This window comes from Equus przewalskii, chromosome 19, assembly GCF_037783145.1.
Source record: "Equus przewalskii isolate Varuska chromosome 19, EquPr2, whole genome shotgun sequence".
NCBI classification, from domain to species: Eukaryota; Metazoa; Chordata; class Mammalia; order Perissodactyla; family Equidae; genus Equus; species Equus przewalskii.
The window spans coordinates 34,655,218-34,673,915 of NC_091849.1; the positions used below are offsets into that span (position 1 = coordinate 34,655,218).

Consider the following 18,698-nt stretch of genomic DNA (forward strand, 5'->3'; position numbering starts at 1 on the left):
TCGACCTCTCTGAGCCTTTGTTTCCCCACCTGATCCAATGAGAGCAGATATGAAGCTGCTTTGCCCTTTGTTACTTATCGTGGCTTCTGCTAGAAGTCATAATGGAAACGCTGTCTCCCAGGGGCTTTGTGTTTGTCTCCCTGCTGCGTCTGCAGGCCCAGCACAGGACTGGCCGCAGTGGGGCCTAGTGAATCTCTGTGGAATCTGTGCAAGAAGCGGTGAGGTCGGACGGAGCACCCATCAGGAGAGGCCGCCGCTTCCAGACCCTGGAGGAAGGCAGTGGCGGGCAGGGGGCCACCTTCTCCTCGGCCCCTGAGCCTTGCCTGCTCTGTGGCCCCACTGCGCACCCGAAACCGAGCAGGCAGGAGAAAGTAGGGAAGGAGTGACGGTCGGGGTCCAGTCCCTCCTCACCTCCTCCTGCCCCCACTCCGTGCTGGTGGAGGGCCTGTACTACTGGGGAGGGGCCCTTCAGGGGAGGAGTCCACTGCCACCCCAGCCCTCAAGCCAGGACTTCACTGACCGCATCTGCGGGATGGGGTAAGGACAGGGCCCGCCCACAGGGCCGTCACTCTCACAGAGAGGTCAGTGCTCAGAACGGCAGCTGCACACACAGGCGCTCAGCGAGGATCACTGCTGCCACGAGTGAACTGAGTCACTGGCCCCCTGCTCCACCCACCGCACCAGAACGAGGCGTGCTCCATTTGCGGTACTGCCCCACTCTGCCAAGTGCTCCCCTCGCCCTGTTCCGTCTGTCTGTCTCCACTCAGCAACCCGAGGCGCATCCCACAGGAATGGGCTCTGGCCACGCGTGCAGCGCGGCCTTCGGGACATCTCTCAGCCTGGGTCTTCCGAGATGCTTCCTCTGACTTAGAAGATGGTCAGGGCTAAAGGAGATCCTGAGCGGGAAGTGCTTCTAAGAGCTCGAGGGGCTCACTGCCGGGAGAGACGATTACAACCGGGGCGGGGGGACGAGATGCAATTCTCCCAGGATCTGGGACAAGGACAGCCGAGGCCAGACACAGACCTGGGCCTCCGGAGTCTCTCTGGTCCATCCAGATGCCACATTGTGCCCACCCCGAGCACAGCTCACCCCTTCACCTTGCAAGGCAGGGCCCAAGTCCATGGGCATTTCCTTCAGGAATGAACCACAGGTCCTTCCCTCCAAAAACACGGCTCTATTCACAGCTGGGGACACTGAGGGCCAGAGAGAGAAAGCCACCACATCCTGGGACCACCGTGAGCTGGGAAAGTGTGGCTAGGAGGACCCAGGAGAAGTCCCCCGCCATAACATGCAGAAAAATGACAGCCTTCCAGTGTGGTTTGACGCGCTGGGGACTCACTCTCAAACGGCTCCCTACCCACCAGGCGGAACCCACCATTCAACTGTGCCCTTTGCCTCAAGACGTCGTCCTCCTTTGTCCAACGCAGCCCTCCCCTCCTCACCTTACTGCCCACGCCCACCAAGCCTTTGAGCCATTTCTCTGCAGGGTGGGTCCCATCCAGAGGTTTTTGCCCTGCAGGTGGGTAGCAGGCAGGCAGGCCCCAGGCCAAGGGAAAGGCCAGGGGCCAACAGGCAGCAGCAGTCCAGCTGCCCTGCTCTTCCATTGCAGTGGGGAGAGGGGCTCAGGGCCCTCTGAGGGCTGCAGTGGGGCAAGCAAGGAAGCCCCGACTCGGCAGCATCAAACCCGGGGTCAGGGCTGGTCAGCGGCTACCTCCCCTCGGGCACCCTCCCAGGGGCTGGGATGGGGTGAGTGACTCTCCCCACCCTTCCTGGGCCCCGATCTCCTGCCAGGCGCTTACTCTGAGGTGCAGGTGGTCGGTCCAGGAGCCGATGACCTTGTACTCGGCAGAGCCATTGCGCAACTGGTACTGGTAGATGTCGTAGCGCCCAGGTGCATCTCCGTTCTCATTGAAGGTCACAGGGTTCCCTGCAATGCCTGTGGGGCCAGCGGTGTCACACACTCAGTTCCTTTGCTGAGCCTTTACCCAAAGGTGGGGAGGATTATAAGCCCGAGGCAGACACCTCTGGGGAGCCCCCGGCATGGAACACCTTGGGAGGTTTCACCCCTTGGGGACATCTGAAGGGACGCTCCACTCCCACCCCGCAGACCTCCAGGGCCCCTCCTCTAGCTGCATGGCCCATGACACCGGGATTGGGTGGAGCCCGCACCGTGCCCCCACCTGAGAAGTTGACACTGCGGATGTACTTGAGCAGCTGGGTGCCATCCACGGGGTCCATGCGCGGGCAGAGCCCCACGCGGCCCGGACACAGGTCACGGTGCATGGCGTGCAGCGCATGGCCCATGGCATACACGGCATCGATCACAAACTGCACCTTCCCCTCCTGCTCGTACGCCGAGTCCTGCCCGATGCGCTCGCGGTCTGCCACAGAACACCCAGAGTGGGCACCCGTGAGGCCCACCATCCTCACAGACCGTGTGGTGGGAACCAGAGCAGCCCCCGGGGCCCAGAGAAGTGGCACAGCCCGTCTGTGCCCCTTAGGTCTCCTGGCTCCCAGCCCAGTGCTGCTCCATCGCCCCGGGAGATGGTCTTGTGGAGGTGCCTGGGGGACGGTCCGGAAGGTAGGGCAGGGGGTCCACTGCCCTGGTCACTAGACCGCTGGTCCCTGTGCCCCTGAGGCCCCAGAACAGCCAGGCCCTGTCAGAAGGCAGTGACGCGGGGCCTCCCTGTGGCTGCGGCGTCTGCCTGTCCACCCAGCCCAGCCTGGCCTGATCATGGAGCAGCTGCCACTCGCCCAGGCTGGGAATCGCCAGACGGGAGCTGTGTGTGTCACTGAGGACCATGGTGCCCCGACAGCTGCTCACCCAGAGGCAGCCACTCCAGCCAGAAGATGCTGCCCCCACCCCAGGGTGCAGGTGGGGAAACTGAGGCCCAAAGAGGGTGAGAGACGGGCCACAGTCCCTCAGGGTTCAGGACCCAGGCCTCCTGATGCCTTCAGTGGCCTCTCAGTCGCCCCAGACACCAGAAGTCACCATCGTCCCCACCTACTCCTCTCCCATGTCACTGACCCCCCCCCCCATTAGCCAGGGTGACTGAGCTTTGCAAAATGGGGAACCCACCTCCACCCACTTCTCACCACAAACTGCAGTAGCTCCCCAGGGCGCGGTGGCCTCGGGGCTCTGGCCTCCCATCCTCACCCCCTGGGTTCCAGGCACACCCAACCCCTCTGCCCTGGGGCCTGTGCAAACCCCTTGGCTGCCTGAGGCCCCCATGGCCCCTCAGTATAAAGGGGATCATGATCCTGCCTCACAGAGGGGCTGTGAGGCTCAAACAAAATGAGGAACAGGAAACACTTGGCACAGACAAGGGGACTAAGCCACGTTATTATTGTGCCAAGTGGTCAGAATGGGGGATTTCTGAGGGGGGTGACAGAGGTCCCTGGGCTGGAGCAAGCCAGGAAGGCTTTCTGGAGGAGGAGGAGCTTCCTGGCCTGGGCCCTGGGTGACAGTGATCACGAAGAATAAGGGCTGCTAACTTCTACTGAGTGCCTACTCCGTGCCAGCCGTGGTTCCAAGCTCTTTATATGTTATTAACTCACTGAATTCTCACAACTATGCTCTGAGGTGAGGAATTATCCCCATTATAGAGATGAAGAAACTGAGGCACAGAAAAGCTCACTGGAGTTCCAGGACCATGCAGAAAGGGATCTGAACCCAGGTACTCCGGCTCCAAGCCTGTGCACCACACTACACCAGAGGGATGGGATGAGCCAGAGTGGGGGAGGGGGCAAGAAAGTGGGGAGCGGAGGAGAGGAGGGGACAGGGGCAGGAGGATGGCAAGGGAGAGGAAGGGAGAGGATGGGCAGAACCCAGCTTCCCCACCCGAGGCTGCAGCCCCTGCACACAGCTTGACCTGCAGCCTCCTCCCTCAAGGCCAGGACAAGGAAATTAGCCCTCATAACAACCCCCGCCCCTCACATGGCTCCCTGCCGTGGGCCAGTGCCACAACTTGCAGAGGTCACTCCCCAGTGGACAGTAGGGTGAGTGGCTCACCTGTGCCAGCCCTGGGGCCACGGGCCTGAGCCTCCCATGTCTATTGTGTAGAGTCCAGGCCGAGACCCCAGGGGTCCGCAGCTCACCCCAGGCTCCTGAATGTTTAGCCACTGGATGATCAGTGGGCCCCACCTGCCCAGGGATCCCACAGAGCCGGTGGCACGTCTCATATCCCTGCCTTGGCCACCAAGACTCTGTGACCAAAGTCAGAAGCTGGCTCCAGTTACCTCAACCTCAGGGTCAGAGATCAAAGGTCACCAGTACTCAGCTTGAGCAGTTTGGGAGCAGATGTCCATTTGGCTCTGGTGGCACTGTCGGGTCGAGACAGAGCCCACCACTTCCACGGTGTGGCCTCGGGGCTGGAGGCCGGGTGGGCTTCGAGGCTGCCTCACTGGCTGTCTCGGCGGTCAGCTAAGGCCCTCTGCCCGCTCTCACTGCACTGGTTTTACAAGAGCTCCACCAACTGCTCTAGCCGTGACCTTGGACCTCTCACTTCGCCTCTCCAGCTTCAGCTTCCTCCTCTGCAAAATGAGGACAATGATGGCACTTGACCTCACAGGGTCAGGCTAGGGTCCCTGTGAGGATTGATGGGTTCATATTCACAGCAGGTCCTCGAGGCCCGGTGCCGGCCAAGCGCTGCGGAAGTTTGTTAAACACAGAGGGTCCGAAGAGTTGGGGCCCGGTCTGCCGCCGAGCCCCTGGGCCGGCAGAGCCTTGCTAACAGGCCCAGGCACAGCATCTCGGGAAGGAACAGAAAAAGCAAATTCTCCTGTTTCGCCAGCCTGCCCTCTTGTCCGAGGCTTCTGATGACAAGGTTCTGAGAACCAGGAGAGAAGCGCAAGGGACAATGCTATCCCCAAAGGGCAACAGAGATGGCTGGGGCAGGGTCGTCTGGAAAGCCCCAGCCCTGGACTCCACCCTGCCTCCCCCAGGCCCTAGTCCTGCCCTCTGCAGCCTGAAGAACCTAAAATGCCACTCTGCTCCCCTGCAGCGCCCATCACACGGTCACTTCATATCAATGAGAGAAGCTGAATTATTAACCAGGACGGAGTGGGAGGCTGCGGCCGCGGCAGAGACGAGGCAGCTTCCCCCAGGACCAAGGACACACAGGCCCACAGAACCCGGCTGTGCCTCCCGACTGAGCCGGCCCTCAGCCTCTCCCCTCCCTGCCTCCCCCGGGGTCCCTCCTCAGCGGTGCAGCTGAAGCCTCCATTCCCAGACCACTCGGTCCCGGACCAAGTGCTCTTACTGGGGTCACAGGACCGCCTGCACCGACGCTGGAGTGTGGATGACCCCACAGGAGAGCCCTCACCAGGGAAGCCTGCCTCTGCCTGGGGAGCAGCCATGGGGAGGGCTCTGGGGTGCTGTGGGCTGTCAGCGGCCCTTAAGTGCTGACTCTCCAGAATCTCCACCCCACAGTTGTAATGGTGCCAGCCAGGGACTTCTAGAGACTTCTCAACACACTTTCCTGTCCTTGACTTTTGTCTCAAGTCCAGCCTCAATTGAGAGGAGAAAACAGGTACAGTGAGGTGACCTGCAAAGAACCTTTATTTACAAGGGAGTGCCAGCCCTTGAGTGTGCCTTCTCCACACACACATGTGCACACGCGCACACACACACCCCTCAAACCTGCAGGGCTTTTCCTCGAGCTCCGAAGGAAGCCACAATGACAGAACCTGAGTGTGCTCACATTGGGGGGCGGGGGGGACCACAAATACAAGTTAAACAAGGACAGACGCTCTGTCCTGAGTGTCTGAAGCTGTGCCCCTAACCAGTGTGGCTCCCTGCACACGCCCTTCTCCTCGGCAGACAACCCCGCAGCGGGGCCTTCGCCTGCCGGGCAGTTTCTCTTCCCTGAGGCTCTGGGAGGTAGGCTGGACTGGCACCCCTCACAGAGGAGGTAATGAGGTTTGCAGGTGGTCGAGTGACGTCCCCAGCATCTCGAGAGCATCCTGGCTCCCATCAGGTGTTCATACACACCTGGGGACTGGCCTGGCTGGGAAGAGGCAGAGCTGGGAGTTGAACCTGGGTCTCTCCAGCTCCAAAAGAGTTTTCACTACCCTGAGCTGTCCCTCCGCTGCTTCTCCCTCCGTCCAGCCCCTGACTTGCCGCCTTCCCTCCTCTCTTTCGCCCAGGCCCTGCCCCTAGCCAGGAGTGAAGGACCCCTGTCTGCGGGGCCAGAGGAAGCAGAGGAGGGAGGTGGCCGTGGACAGAAGGGGGGTCAGAAAACACCCTCTCGTGGGCTGGTCAGCCCCCCAGGCCCGGGCAAGGGCACCACAGTTCTGGGAGGAAGCAAGACACCCATTTCTGAGAGCTACTGGAAGAGATAAATTCCAGCTACATGGCAGCAATGACAGCAGCAACAGTGTGAAGATGTCCTAATTGTGTCCCGGGGCACAGTGAGCCAGAGAGGCGCTTGGCTCTGCCACGGGTGACAGCCATCCGGGAGGGGATTTCCTCCTCAAAACCCCCCCGCAGCTGTGGTTACTACGGCGACTGCAGCCTTTGTCTGCAGGTTGTAAATTGTAATTGAAATGAGTTTTCAAGGTTGAAATAATCAGAGTTCCTCCTTGTCTCCCTCCCTCACCTCTCCACAACTGGCCCCACCCAGCCAAGATCCTCCTGGGTTCTACCTCGCTCATGTGTGTGTACACACACATACACACACACACTCTCTCTCTCTCTCTCTCAAGGCGGCCCCCTCACACAAAAGCATCCAAAATCAACCACATACACACTCACATATTTTCACACCTACACACATCGGGAGAAACACACAAAGCTGCATGCATTTAAACGCGTGTCCATTCACCTCTCCATGTTCAAACATATAAACGCACAACGTATACACAGCTACACCAATCAGCATGACACTCACACAAGCACGTGGTCACTTGGATTCACCCACAGTGCGGCTGAGAAGCTGCACAGGCAGGTCCTGACAAGGATTTGCGTGCAAGGCTTTTATTTGGGAGGCGATGCCTGGACGCCCTTGTGGGGCATGGGGAGTGGGATGGGGAAGGGAAGGCAGCAACCCTGGGCGGGGGAGCTCCTTTACCCCCTGGGGACCTCCAGCAGACTGTGGAGGGCACACCTCAGGGTCAGCCTGCCTGAGGGGACACATACCCCAGCCCCCGCCAGTCTCAGGCTGAGGGCTGCTCCCAGGGGCGTTAACTCCATTGGTAAAGGCAGGGATGGTGAGTGCCGAGGGGACCCAGGGGACCCAGGGGCACGGGCAGTGTCGGCATCCACAGGTGCAGGGCCGCACGTGTAACCCAGCATAGGTCTATGTGCCTACACACACACCCACACGTACCGAAACTTGCATTTACTCACATGCCAGTCCTCCTTCCTTGGGCAAACTTCCAGGAAGCAGGACAAGAGGTCCTAGGGTCCCCCCAGAGAGAGCTGCCTGGAGTGGTGGCCGGAGCAAACACAGCCGGCCCTGACGCCTGGCTCTGCCATGGACCAGCTATACAACTCAGTCAAGTAACTGTGTCTCCTAGCGTCGGTTTCCTCCGATGTAAATTCAGGAGATCTTACTTACCTTGAGGGGCCACTGGGAGGATTCAAGGAGGCGCAGACATAAAACACGCAGCAGCGAGCCCCGTACGTGGATGCGCTCTATAAGCCTGTTTTCTGCCGCTCCCTGACACTCCTCCACTGGATAACTCCCCACCCCAGGGGCCTCCCTCCGTCCTGTCTGCAGCCTGGCATGCGCTGGCTCCTTCCTCGCCATGAGAGGAGCGCGGAGTACCTACCCCACGCAGACAAGGGCCAGGTCAGCTGGCTGCCCACACACAGATGGGGGGAAAGCCACCACGCTGTGCTCCCCACTCCCCTTCTTCCCTGACTTCGCCTGTGGTCGAGTCATTGTCCCCATCACCCCGCTGAGACACAGAGGGCTTTCTGAGGGTCCTCAAATCCTGATGCCGAGGCCAGGCTCCACCACCCCCAGCCCTGCCCGGCCTTCCCAGCAGTCACACGGCAGGCTCTCCCTCATCTGGAGTCACACTCTTGTTCCTCAGACCCACAGCACTGGCCCCTCCCCTGAAGCATGAACCTCCATCGAGCCACCTGCTTTCCAGTCTGGGGTATCTGCAAACAACTCAGCCTGGCCCCCCCTTCCCCAGGTCTGTTCCCCCAAACTCAGCCTCAGCTCTCCGCCAACCCCTGTCCCAGGGAACCCTGAGCCAGCCCAGGTGTCTTGCGGGATTGCTGGTTGGGTAGATGGGGTCACTATTTCAGGACGAGGAAGCCAAGGTGCGAGGGGCTGGGTGGAGGGACCCGCCCGGCGGGGGTGGGCTCCTGACTCCCCCAAGTGTTCTTTTTCCGGCCCCAAGAGCTCCCAGGTGGTACCGCCCAGGGCTCCTCAACCTTGAGCCAGCCACAGGCCACTTTTGAAGGAAATCAATCATGCCAGACCCCCAAGAACGTGACCCCAGGATGCACATACTGCCACGAGCAGCTGAGGCCTGGCCATGACGGTGACTTCCAATTGCAAATCATCACAGCTGCAGAGCTGTGTCTTTGCATCAGTAAAGACCACTTCTGGCCGGTCACCAAACGGAAAGGCAAAGTTTGAGAATCATCATAGAGCTCCTGGGTCCCTCAGAGTCTGACCTCAAGTATGGGTCCCCCGACACCCACAGACCCCAGTTTGAGAAATGGGACACATGTGTCAGGACCGGATGGGGGCAGCTTGAAACCCTCATTCAGCCTCCTGTGGGTCTGGTGAGTTGTTTGGCATCTCTGAGCTCCCATGCCCTCGTCTGTGAAATGAGGTTGGCACCCTGGACCAGCAGAGACGAGTAATACCCGCGGCAGAGGCCACGCTCAGCACCTGCACAGGCAGCTCCCAGGATGGCTGTTCCCTGTCCCTCGGCCCCCGGAGCCTGCGCTCGGCTTTCCCAGGCCGGGTGGGGCCCGGGGCGGGAAGGGGACGCAGCTCTGGGGACCTGAATCACAATCAGCCGTGGACGTGCCCTCTCCCTCGTCCCTTAGCCAAGCTTCCGCTTCCAGCAGCATCTAGTTTTCCCTCTACCTGACCTTTCCCATGAACACAGAAATACACTCTAATTTCTCCCGTTTAAACAAACAAGTGGAGGGTCTTGATCCCACTTCTCCTCCAGCTAGCGTTCCTCTTTCTCTGTGTACAATGAAACTTCTCCAAAGAGTTGTTCCGACTCACTGTCATCAGTTTCTTTCCTGCTCAGCTCCACTCTGGGTTTCACACCCGCCTCTCCAGGGAAACTTCAGTCCTCGTCACACTTGGCCCCTACACAGCATGGGACATTTCGGTCACTCCTCCTCCCCACGCTCTCTCCATTCTGGACGCCATGCTCCAGTTCCCCCTGCCTCCCGCTGCCTCCCTGCTGCTGCTTCTCAGCTCCTCCCCGACCCCTGGACATGCAGTGGCCCTGGCTCAGTCCTTGGACCTCTGATTATACTCACCCCCTTGCTGCCCACAGCCCGTCCCATCCGTATGCTGACAACTCCCCAAATTACAAGGCCAGCCGGGCCTCTCCCCTCACTCCAGCTCACACACCTTATACTTCTGGACCCGCCACAGGCATCTCACCCCCCACACACCCTAAACAGAACTCCTGACTTTCCGCCCCAGCCTGACCCTCCCACCCCCACCTCAGGGTGTGGCCAGGAACCCCCGAGTCATCCTTGATTTTCTGTCATCGTTCTCTCACCTCAAATCCTGCAGCAAACTCTGCACCACATGGCAAAACTTATAAAGAATCTGACCCCTTCTTGCCACCTCCACTGCCACCACCCTGCTCCCGGCTCCCATCGCCTCCCACCTAGCCTCCAGCACTCGCCTCCCATCTGGTCTCCCTCTGCCCTCGCCCCCATCTCCTCCAGGCAGCAGCCAGAGCGAGCCTTTAGAACATAAATTAGATCACGTCAGTCATCTTTCAAACTCTGCAATGGCTTTCTCTCATTCTGCAGAAAAGATCAAATCCTTACAAATTGCCTAGGAGGCCCACGTGATCTGTGCCACCCCCGCCCCGCCTCTCTGACCTCATCTCCTACCTGTTGCTCTCTCTGCGTCAGCCACAGGGGCCTCCTCACTGCTTCTCAGATCCGCCGGGTATGAGCCTACCTCAGGGCCTTTGCACATGCTGTGCCCTCTGCCTAGCATGCTCTTTCTCAGGTCTCCACATGCCTCTCTCTCTCTCATTGCCTGTAAGTCTCTGCTCAAGCATCACCTTCCCAGCGACAACTTCTGACTTCCCGACTTACAAGTGCAAGCTCCCTAGTTTCCAGCACTCTCAATGTCCCTCCAAGAGGCCTCCCGGATCTGCCCTCTCTGAGGACTACTGGGCCCACGCCCTCATACACCACGTGGTCGCAAGGCCAGATTGTCTCCCACCTGCAGGGAAAGCTCCCCGGGGCAGGTCTGTCTCCTTCATAGAGCCCAGCACGGGGCTGGGCACACAGTCAGTCTCTTAGTAAATGCAATTGAACGAGTGAGCGGCAGCACTGAGGGGCAGGCCCAGGACCCCTCTGGCCACCACCAGCTGACGGCTGAGCAAATGCGACCTCCTCTAACAGGCAGCACGGCCTGGCGCACAGTGGGTACTTCCAAACGTTGGTCCTCCTTCCTTCCCCCAGGAAGGGGGCTTCCTCAGGTTCCCGTGGGACTGTGGAGGCGGGAAGATCCGTCAAAGCCAGGCTGGAATAGCCAGGAGGGCCCGAGGGCTAGGGTATCTGCACCGGCCCAAGGGGGGACATCGCTGGAGCCAGATGGCCTGGGTTCAAATCTCAGCTCTGCTACTTATTACTTTGTGACCTTGGGCAAGTCTTTAACCTCTCTGTGCTTCAGTCTCCTCATCTGTAAAATGGCCTGCTATGAAGATTTAAACACAAAACGCTAGAACAGACGAGTTCTAAATTGACAAGTAGCAAATACTATATAAATATTAGCTGTTACTATTATCGTTGTTGCCGTTGTTGCTCTCAGCAGAGGCTGGGCGATCGGCGTCTTCCCACACGTCCCCAGCCACCACGCAGCCGCCCTCCCTCTCAGAGCTCTCGGCCTCCGGGAGCGGCAGGCAGTAAATTTCTCCTATCTGCTCATAAACCGGGCCTTCCTCTGCTCAGCCATCACCTGGCTGGCAGTGCTGTCAAAAAGACGGATGCTACATCTGCCTTGTTTACGGCTTTAATTCCCACACCCTGCTCTGCAGGCTCCCAGGGAGGGGGCCAGGAGGCGAGGAGGGAGGCGGGAGCTGCCCTCTCTCAGGCCTTGACAGCTGCAGAGACGCGCCCGCTCAGTGACCCCTGGATCGCTCAGGTGGGGGGTGAGCCTGGGCCACCCGCACGTGCTTCCTGCAATCCCCTCCATCCCTTCTCCAGGAGGCCGTGAGGGAGGCACTGTGCTGGGGACCCGGCTCCAGGGGGACGGGAGTGGGTGACATGATTCCCCTTTTGCAGATGAGGAAACTGAGTCCTCAAGAGGTGAAGTGACCTGCCCAAGGTCATGCAGCTGGGAAGCGGCAGCACCAGGACTCACACCCAAGTCTGCAGCAGTCTCATAGCTGTATGTCTGAGAAGCGATGGGGGCCCACCGTACCCCCCACCCTTACCACTTGGAGACCCACCAGCCCAATCTCCAATCGCCAGCACCTGCCACTCTTCTGAGACTCTCTCTAGGCACAGAAGCCCTCTTTGCCCAGCCACTTGGCAGGCTGGAGGTGCTGAGGAGTGAATGCCCTGCAGGAGCAGCCACAGTGATCGACGGGTGTTGGTGTATACATACCCCAGCTCCCTCACGCCTCCAGAGGGATGACGGAAAGGTGTGCTCCTCTCTGTCTCCAGAGCCCAAGGGCGAGCAGAGCTCCAGGGGGTCACAGTGGTCACCTGCTTGGTTTCACACCCTTTATGGCTGCCTTCTCTCCCTACCAGGGTTTCCTGGGATCCCTCCCAAATAAAGTACTTGCCCTCAAACTGTCTCAAAGACAGCCTTGAAGGACGGATGGAATCTTCCTGAGGGTAAGGCCCCAGGATGAGCAGGTCCTTCCCACACTCTCAGAAGGTCACCTGGCCCACCGTTGACCTGGGGTGGAAGGGATGGATTTGGAAAGCAAAGGACCGGCGCACGGAAGAGTGGCAGTTTCTCACTGTGAGACCTTGGGCAGGTGGGGCCTGGCGCTGAAACAGGCAGAGGCCGACCATCAAGTCTGTTGGCATCAAGGGACCAGAGTGGGCCAATCCAAGGCCACCGGTATTGACGGGGCAGGCACCTGGGAGAGGCGAGTGGGAAGCCAGGCTCTGGGACAGAGTCGGGGAGAATACAGAGCCAGGCAAAGGCAAGAGAGAGGGGGGCCCGAGGCGTGGGAGGGAAGGAATGGGAGGGGCAGGTGGGGCCCCAGCTCTAGAGCCAGGCTGCCGGGGTGTGAGTCCAGCTCTGCCACATCTCTAGTGCCGTGATGTTCTCCAGTTGCCTCAGTGTCCCCTTCTGTAAAATGGGTGCAGCACCCATGTTCTACCCACCCTTGGGATGGTGACCCCCTCATCCGGGATCCTACAGCTGACAGATGGAATCAGTACCAACACACTTGGACTGATAATTACCTAATTGCCTGTAAATCCCATCTCTCCCACCCCCCTGTATATCGAAGACAACACCATTTTATCAGCATCCAACACAGGCATCATTTTTCAGCCAGCCTCTTCATACACTTTATCTCTGATCCTCACAACAATCCATTGAGAGGGAGGATGTCTTCTCTGTTCTACAGACAAGTTTCTGAGACTCAGAGAGGTTAAATGACTTGTCCAAGGTCACACAGCAGGGAGGAGGCAGAGTCAGACCCAGACCCAGGGGTGAGTCCTTCCCCCATCCCTCCCTCCCAGGTGCCCAGTCCAGAGCCAGCACTCCGTGGGGGTCACCCCAGACCTCCCAGCCTAAGGGACCAGCTCAGCTCGAACCTGGGAAGGACCATGGGGAAGCCAGAGCTGCCTCTCTCTCCTCCAGGGTGGGTCTCAGGTTCCACAGACACTCCCAGCAGCCCCCGCCCTCCCCTCCCCAGGGGTGGGCCTCAGGTCCCACAGACATTCCCAGCAGCCCCCTGCCCTCCCCTCACCCAGAGACAGACGACAGATGGGCTCCCCAGCTCCCCACACTGACTTGGGGCCACTCAAGACTCTTACCAGCCTCTGCTGGGGCTTCAGACACAGCAAGAAGGATCCAGGTTAGCTGCAAGGTGCCGTCCTCAAGGCCTCCCCCCGCACACGCTCCCCACGCTCATGCCAGCTCTGCTCCTCTGCTCACACCCTCCGTCCTTCCTGGGGTGCATGCCGTCCTCCCTCCCATTACCCACCTCTCCCTCTCAGCCTGTGGTTCCCACACTTTGCTGCACAGTAGGACCACCTGGGGCGCTCTTTAAAATCCTGATGCCCAGGTTGCATCCAGTACCAATTCAATCAGAATGTCTGGGGGTGGGAGTCAGGCATCAGCAGTTTTCAAAGCTCCCCAGGTAATTCAGTGTGAACGAGGCTCGAGGCTGGGAACCACTGCTCCGGCCCAAGGTCTCCAGCTCTAAATACGCAAGAGACCACCTGGGGAGCCTTCAAAACATCCAGGGCCCAGGCCCCACCCCTGAGGGTCTGTTTTGTGGGGGTGGGGGTGGGGGTGGAGCAGCCGCAGGTGATTGTAAGGCACAGCCAGGCTGCAGAGCCACCATCTTACAGTTCACCATGTGCCTCTGTCAACGCTGTCTCACTCGTCCCGAGACCCCTTGGGCTGGCTCACCAGCAAACCCAGGTCTCAGATGAGAGAGCGAAGGCCCAGGGAGGGTGCAGAGCTTGTCTCAGGCTCACAGGGAAGCCCTGAGCTCCTCTGAGTCCTGCTCTGATCCCCCTCATCCACCTGCTCTGACAGTCGGCCCACACTCCGCCCTTGCCCTCGGGGCTGCTCGAGAGGTGGCCCTTGGCCCTGTGCACCCGCCAGGGAGGCCTTTGCAAATCCCCAGCACTGGGAGTCTGGACAGCACCCATGGGCACTGAGCAAGGCCTTCTCCTCTACCACCCCTCCCAGACCAAGAGGTGATGCCAGAAAGCCTCTAACCCTTGGTGGGCTAGACACGGGCCCAGAGGCCCCTGCTATCCATCTTTCCCCCACTTTCAGTCTCACCCATCCCCATCCCAAAGCCACGTCTGGTGGCCTAGAATCAGGGTGAACATACAATTTTCCATCCCCACTTGGGCACTTTTGAGAATTAAAGGGGATGCTCTCAATAATTACACCGGGAGAAGAGGAGTGAGCAGGGAGCAGAGTCACCCTCCCCACAAGGTTCAGCCTCCCACACTTCTCACACCTCCGTTCTCATTTCTGCCTGAGGGAGGCATTCGCTGTGCAGCCTTGGGCAAGTTGCTTGGCCTCGCTGCCTCTGCACGTCCTCCTCTATAATACGGGGATCACAAAAGTCCCTAGACTTGTTATGAAGGTGAAATGAGATGATGTCTTTAAAGTGTCTGGAACACAACAGATGCATAATAAACAGCGGCATTTATGGGTTATTAGCTAACCCAGGAACACAAGCTCCTACATAGACAAACACAGACACACACACACAAACCCCTTCTCCCTTAGACATACCAACTCATGCACATACACAGTCACACACCGCCACCTACACCCACATGTGCACTTGCCTGGGCCCCCAAGGGACACCACAGTCCTAAGTGGCCATGATTCCCAGTGGCCCCTGACCACCAGAGGGCAGCATGCTCCCCACCTAACGCCCACCTCATCATGCTCCCTCCCCCTGGTCCCAGTGGACCACCTCTCTGGCAAGGATTGCACACAGCATGTCCCTGCGGCTAGTTCAGTGGCCCCTTGCTCATCCGGCCCCTGCCCACCTGCACCAGTCAGTCCAGGAGGATATAAGGGGGAGTTCATCATCCTTGCAAAGCACCTCCCAGGCTGAGGGACACCAGAGCTCCCCCCATGTCACTGAGGCCGGGGCCTGCTGCAGAGCTGCCCAGACCAAGAGCACACAAGGACCCACATCAGAACGTATCCACATATGGCTGCACCCAGATGGCTACCCCAGGGGGCCGCGGGCCTAGATCAGGCCTGGGTTCAGATCCTGTCTACCACCTCCCCTCTGTGGGAACTCAGCTCCCTTTACTGAGGTTCTCTGAGCCTCTGCGTTCGGCTCTGTAAAGTGGACCCATGGCCCGCCCTTCCACGGCTCATTCCCTGTCCTTCTCAGGGCTCTGTTCAAATGCCACCTTGCAGGGGGCCCATCCTCTTCCTTCTCTGTGTTATGTGTTTCTACCGCACGTTTTCCTTCTGACATATTCTATATTTACTTATTTATCTTGTTGATTGTCTGTTTCTTCATTAGGATAAAAACTCCAAGAGATTTCTGGCTCTGTTGTTCACTGCTATATCCACCGTGCTGAGAACAGAACCAGGTGCATCCCGGGAGTCAAACTGGTGTCTGTTGAGTGATTAAGAGAACCCCGAGAGGTTAGAGATGGTTTCTGTAAAGTGTTCAGACAGGTGAGCATCGGGACTCACTGGCCAGCTGGGGTTAGGTCAGTTCTCTGGGCTCGACCTAAGGACGTCCAGATGAACCCCACGGGGTCCATAGGCCAGACGACGCCTCTGCGGAGACCCAGGAGCCCCGTCCCCCACTCGGAAGCGTCACCGATGGCTTCTCCGAGAGAGTACAGTGGCTTCTGCCAGCTTAAGCCCTGTCACCCCCAAGACCTCTTGGTGTCAGACCGAATCTGCCCTGGCCCCGCCCCTTTAGGACCCGCCCCCTAAGGCTCCGCCCCTCGGCCCGCAACTCCGCCCCCAGGCGCAGCCCCATCTCCCCGCTGCCTGGGCCGCGGGCTGCAGACCCCCTTGCTCGGGCTCCCAACCCTCTCCCCCCAGCCCCAGCCCCGCCCCCGAAGGCCGGTCCGCCCGCACGCGTGCTCACTGGTGCACTTCTTGACGTGGCTGCCCTTCTTGAGCGCGTGGCGGCTCAGCTTGCAATGGAAGTTGTCCTCCCAGAATTCGGCAAACCAGATGTTGCGCCGGTTGTTGTCCAGCGTGCGGCTGGAGAAGTAGCGGTCGAAGCCTGGCAGGGAACCAGGACGTCAGGGCCTCACGCCCCCCTTCCCCACCCGCCCCAGCCCTCCCCGCTTCCCCCAGGCTTAGAGATGGCCCAGGCGGAGGCAGGGAGGGAAGTGCACATCCTCTGATCCAGGGCCCAGTCGGAAAAAACAAAATGTGGAGCATTTCTTTTCATTCAAAATGAAAAGAGCTGTCTCAAGTCCCAGGGGGAGCATGTGTAATCTTACAACTGCTGCCTTTGTGGAAGAGAAGTACAGGGTGAAGATGCTTCCGCCACCTTTTAACCGCCAAAATGCTAACATCCGGCTGCTTAGAGAAGGAGCGGGGTCAGGGTAGGGGGTTGATTCCTGAGCTTAGAGCAGAGACCCGGCGAAGGATGCCCAAAGCTGGAAGCACCTGAGCTCTCTGGTTCTGAAGAGGAAACTGGACCAGAGAGGGTAGGGGATGATCTAGGTCACACAGCAAGACCAGGACCTGGATCTTCTCCCTTGAAGTCCAGAACTTCCCCATCATTGACAGATGCAGCCTCCTCCTCCCTATGCTCCACAGGACTCATCAACTCTACTCTAAGCCCAGAAAACCCCATCCCGGGGTGGGCAGGCTGGCAGGCGAATACTGCCTTCCGCCTCCTCCCAGTGCCCCTTCTGCAACAATGACTGTTCTGTGTAATGTGCACAGTTGACTGAGCTGCTTGGGACGGGCCAGAAGGCATGCAAGTTCAAAGGGGCCCACAGCAAGTGGTCAGGTTGCCGCCTCCGGCAGGGTCCAGGTGAGGACTGAATGACTGTCAGAGCTGTACGAGAACTGCTGGCATTGGGGGGAGCCACTCGGCTTAGAATGGGGTCTCTCATCTCTGGCACTATGAACACATTGTCCTGTGCATTGCAGGATGTCCATCAACATCCTTGGCCTCAACCCACATGACGCCAGTAGCATCCCTCCCAAGTTGTAACAAGCAAAAATGCCTCCAGACAATGCCAAATGTCCCTGGGGCGTCAAAACCACCCCCAGAGGAGAACCACTGCTCTAACGGCTTCTCTCACGTCCCAGAAAGAGAGGGACTTGTCAGGCAAACCCTGGGTTCAAATCCCAGCTCTGCCACTTAATAGCTGCTATATGTCACTTAATCTCTCTAAGCCTTAATGTATTCGTCTGCTGCATGTGGCTGCTGGGAAGACTAAATGGGCCGTCGGTAAGGGGCCTGGCATCTCTAGGGACCAATAGCCTAGTTACTGTTACTTTGTGTTTATCATGGGGTGAGGCCGAGAGGGATGACGTGGAAACTTCCGCTGCCTGTGCTCCCTCGGGGTGAACAGAGGACACTGCTGTGTGACCTTGAGCAAGTCCCTCTCCTGCTCAGGGCTCAGGCTCTTGGAAAGTTCCGTGGAGGCAAGTGTCTGCAGGCCTTCCCAGCTGCATCAGTGCTGGACCCTATTGAACGGAGCGAGGCAGGGGTGAAGGCCGGGAGCCCGCCTCCCCCACCGTGAGGTCAGGGAGGTCCTGCCACATGGGGCCATTAATGGGAGCTTCATGCCTCATGCACAGCGAGGGTCCAGCCAGACCAGACTGTTCCTCCCCAGGGTGACTGTGGGTTCTGCCCCAAGAGGAAAGGACGCCGAGCAGGTCAGGCCCATCCCCGACCCCATCCAGGGCCTGCCTGATGCAGGCAGGCTCTGCAGGCAGGCCCCGGCGCTCTGGCGCAGCCCCTTCTTCTTGCAGCTCCCGGCCCCCATCTGATGAAGACTGGCTCCAAGCAGGGGAGGGCCTGCCTCCTCTGTCCCAGATGGGAGAGGGGATGGGAGGGATGAAGGACAGTCCTTGATAAACGAGCCTCCTGTACGTGCCACACGTCTCCCACACCCAAAGTATCAGAGAAGGGAGAAAGGGGGGTCCTGAATCTGGATTTGAAACCGGCTGGATCGAGTGTGGTCAGAAAGGACTCCCAGGCCAACACCTGAGCTCAAAGAGGCTGTGGGCCAAGAAGGAGGAGAGGCAGGATGTGGGAAGATGACAGTGGGAGAGGAAGGGGTCTGCAATAAGTAGGACCAGTCAGGGATGACGCTGATGGCGGAGGTGGGCATGATTGGCGGGTGCCGTCCAGGCCTGCTGGCCTACCTCTCACGGACATCCTCTTGGGGAGGATAGTGACAGCGCCCTCGGCCACCTCCTCCAGGTGCAGCACAGGTGCGCTCTTGGAGCCCCAGCTGTCCGAGCCCATCCAGAAGAAGTGGCCTGTCTGGTTGGCCTTCCGTGCCGCCTCTAGCACGCGCCTGTGGGAACACACACCAGCCCAGCCCAGCCGTGTCTGCCCTGCCACTGCCCCCACCCTGGCCACACGTGCTCGGGGGCCCTTGGCTGACCCAGACCAGGCCCACACCTGCCCCCCTCACAGCCCATGCCTGTAGCTTAGGCTGTGTCTGGATCCCCCACCCCTGGCCCACATGAGCCGAGGACCCACAGCTGCCCCAGCATCCCTGCCTGAACCCCAGGCTCAAGATCCCCCCACTCCCGGCCCACACATGCCCATCAGCCTGTGGCTTCCCCTCACCCACACGTGCACCCTTAGCCCCTAGGCCCACACCTGCCTACAGGCCCAG

At 59.4% G+C, this 18,698-nt stretch overlaps 1 protein-coding gene across 8 annotated transcripts in view; it reads right to left on the reverse strand.

The window, feature by feature from the left end:
• The window catches only part of GRM4 (glutamate metabotropic receptor 4), a 116,101-nt gene that overhangs the window by 14,460 nt on the left and 82,943 nt on the right, over positions 1–18,698 (reverse strand). For 7 of the 8 annotated variants that reach the window (XM_070585840.1, XM_070585841.1, XM_070585842.1 and 4 more), the window contains 4 exons: positions 18,217–18,371; positions 15,965–16,105; positions 2,182–2,382; positions 1,801–1,937 (listed from right to left, as the gene is read on the reverse strand). In XM_070585840.1, the coding sequence (XP_070441941.1) occupies positions 1,801–1,937; positions 2,182–2,382; positions 15,965–16,105; positions 18,217–18,371 (634 nt within the window). The remainder of the gene's footprint in view (positions 1–1,800; positions 1,938–2,181; positions 2,383–15,964; positions 16,106–18,216; positions 18,372–18,698) is intronic. The other variant, XM_070585845.1, reaches the window with a different exon arrangement.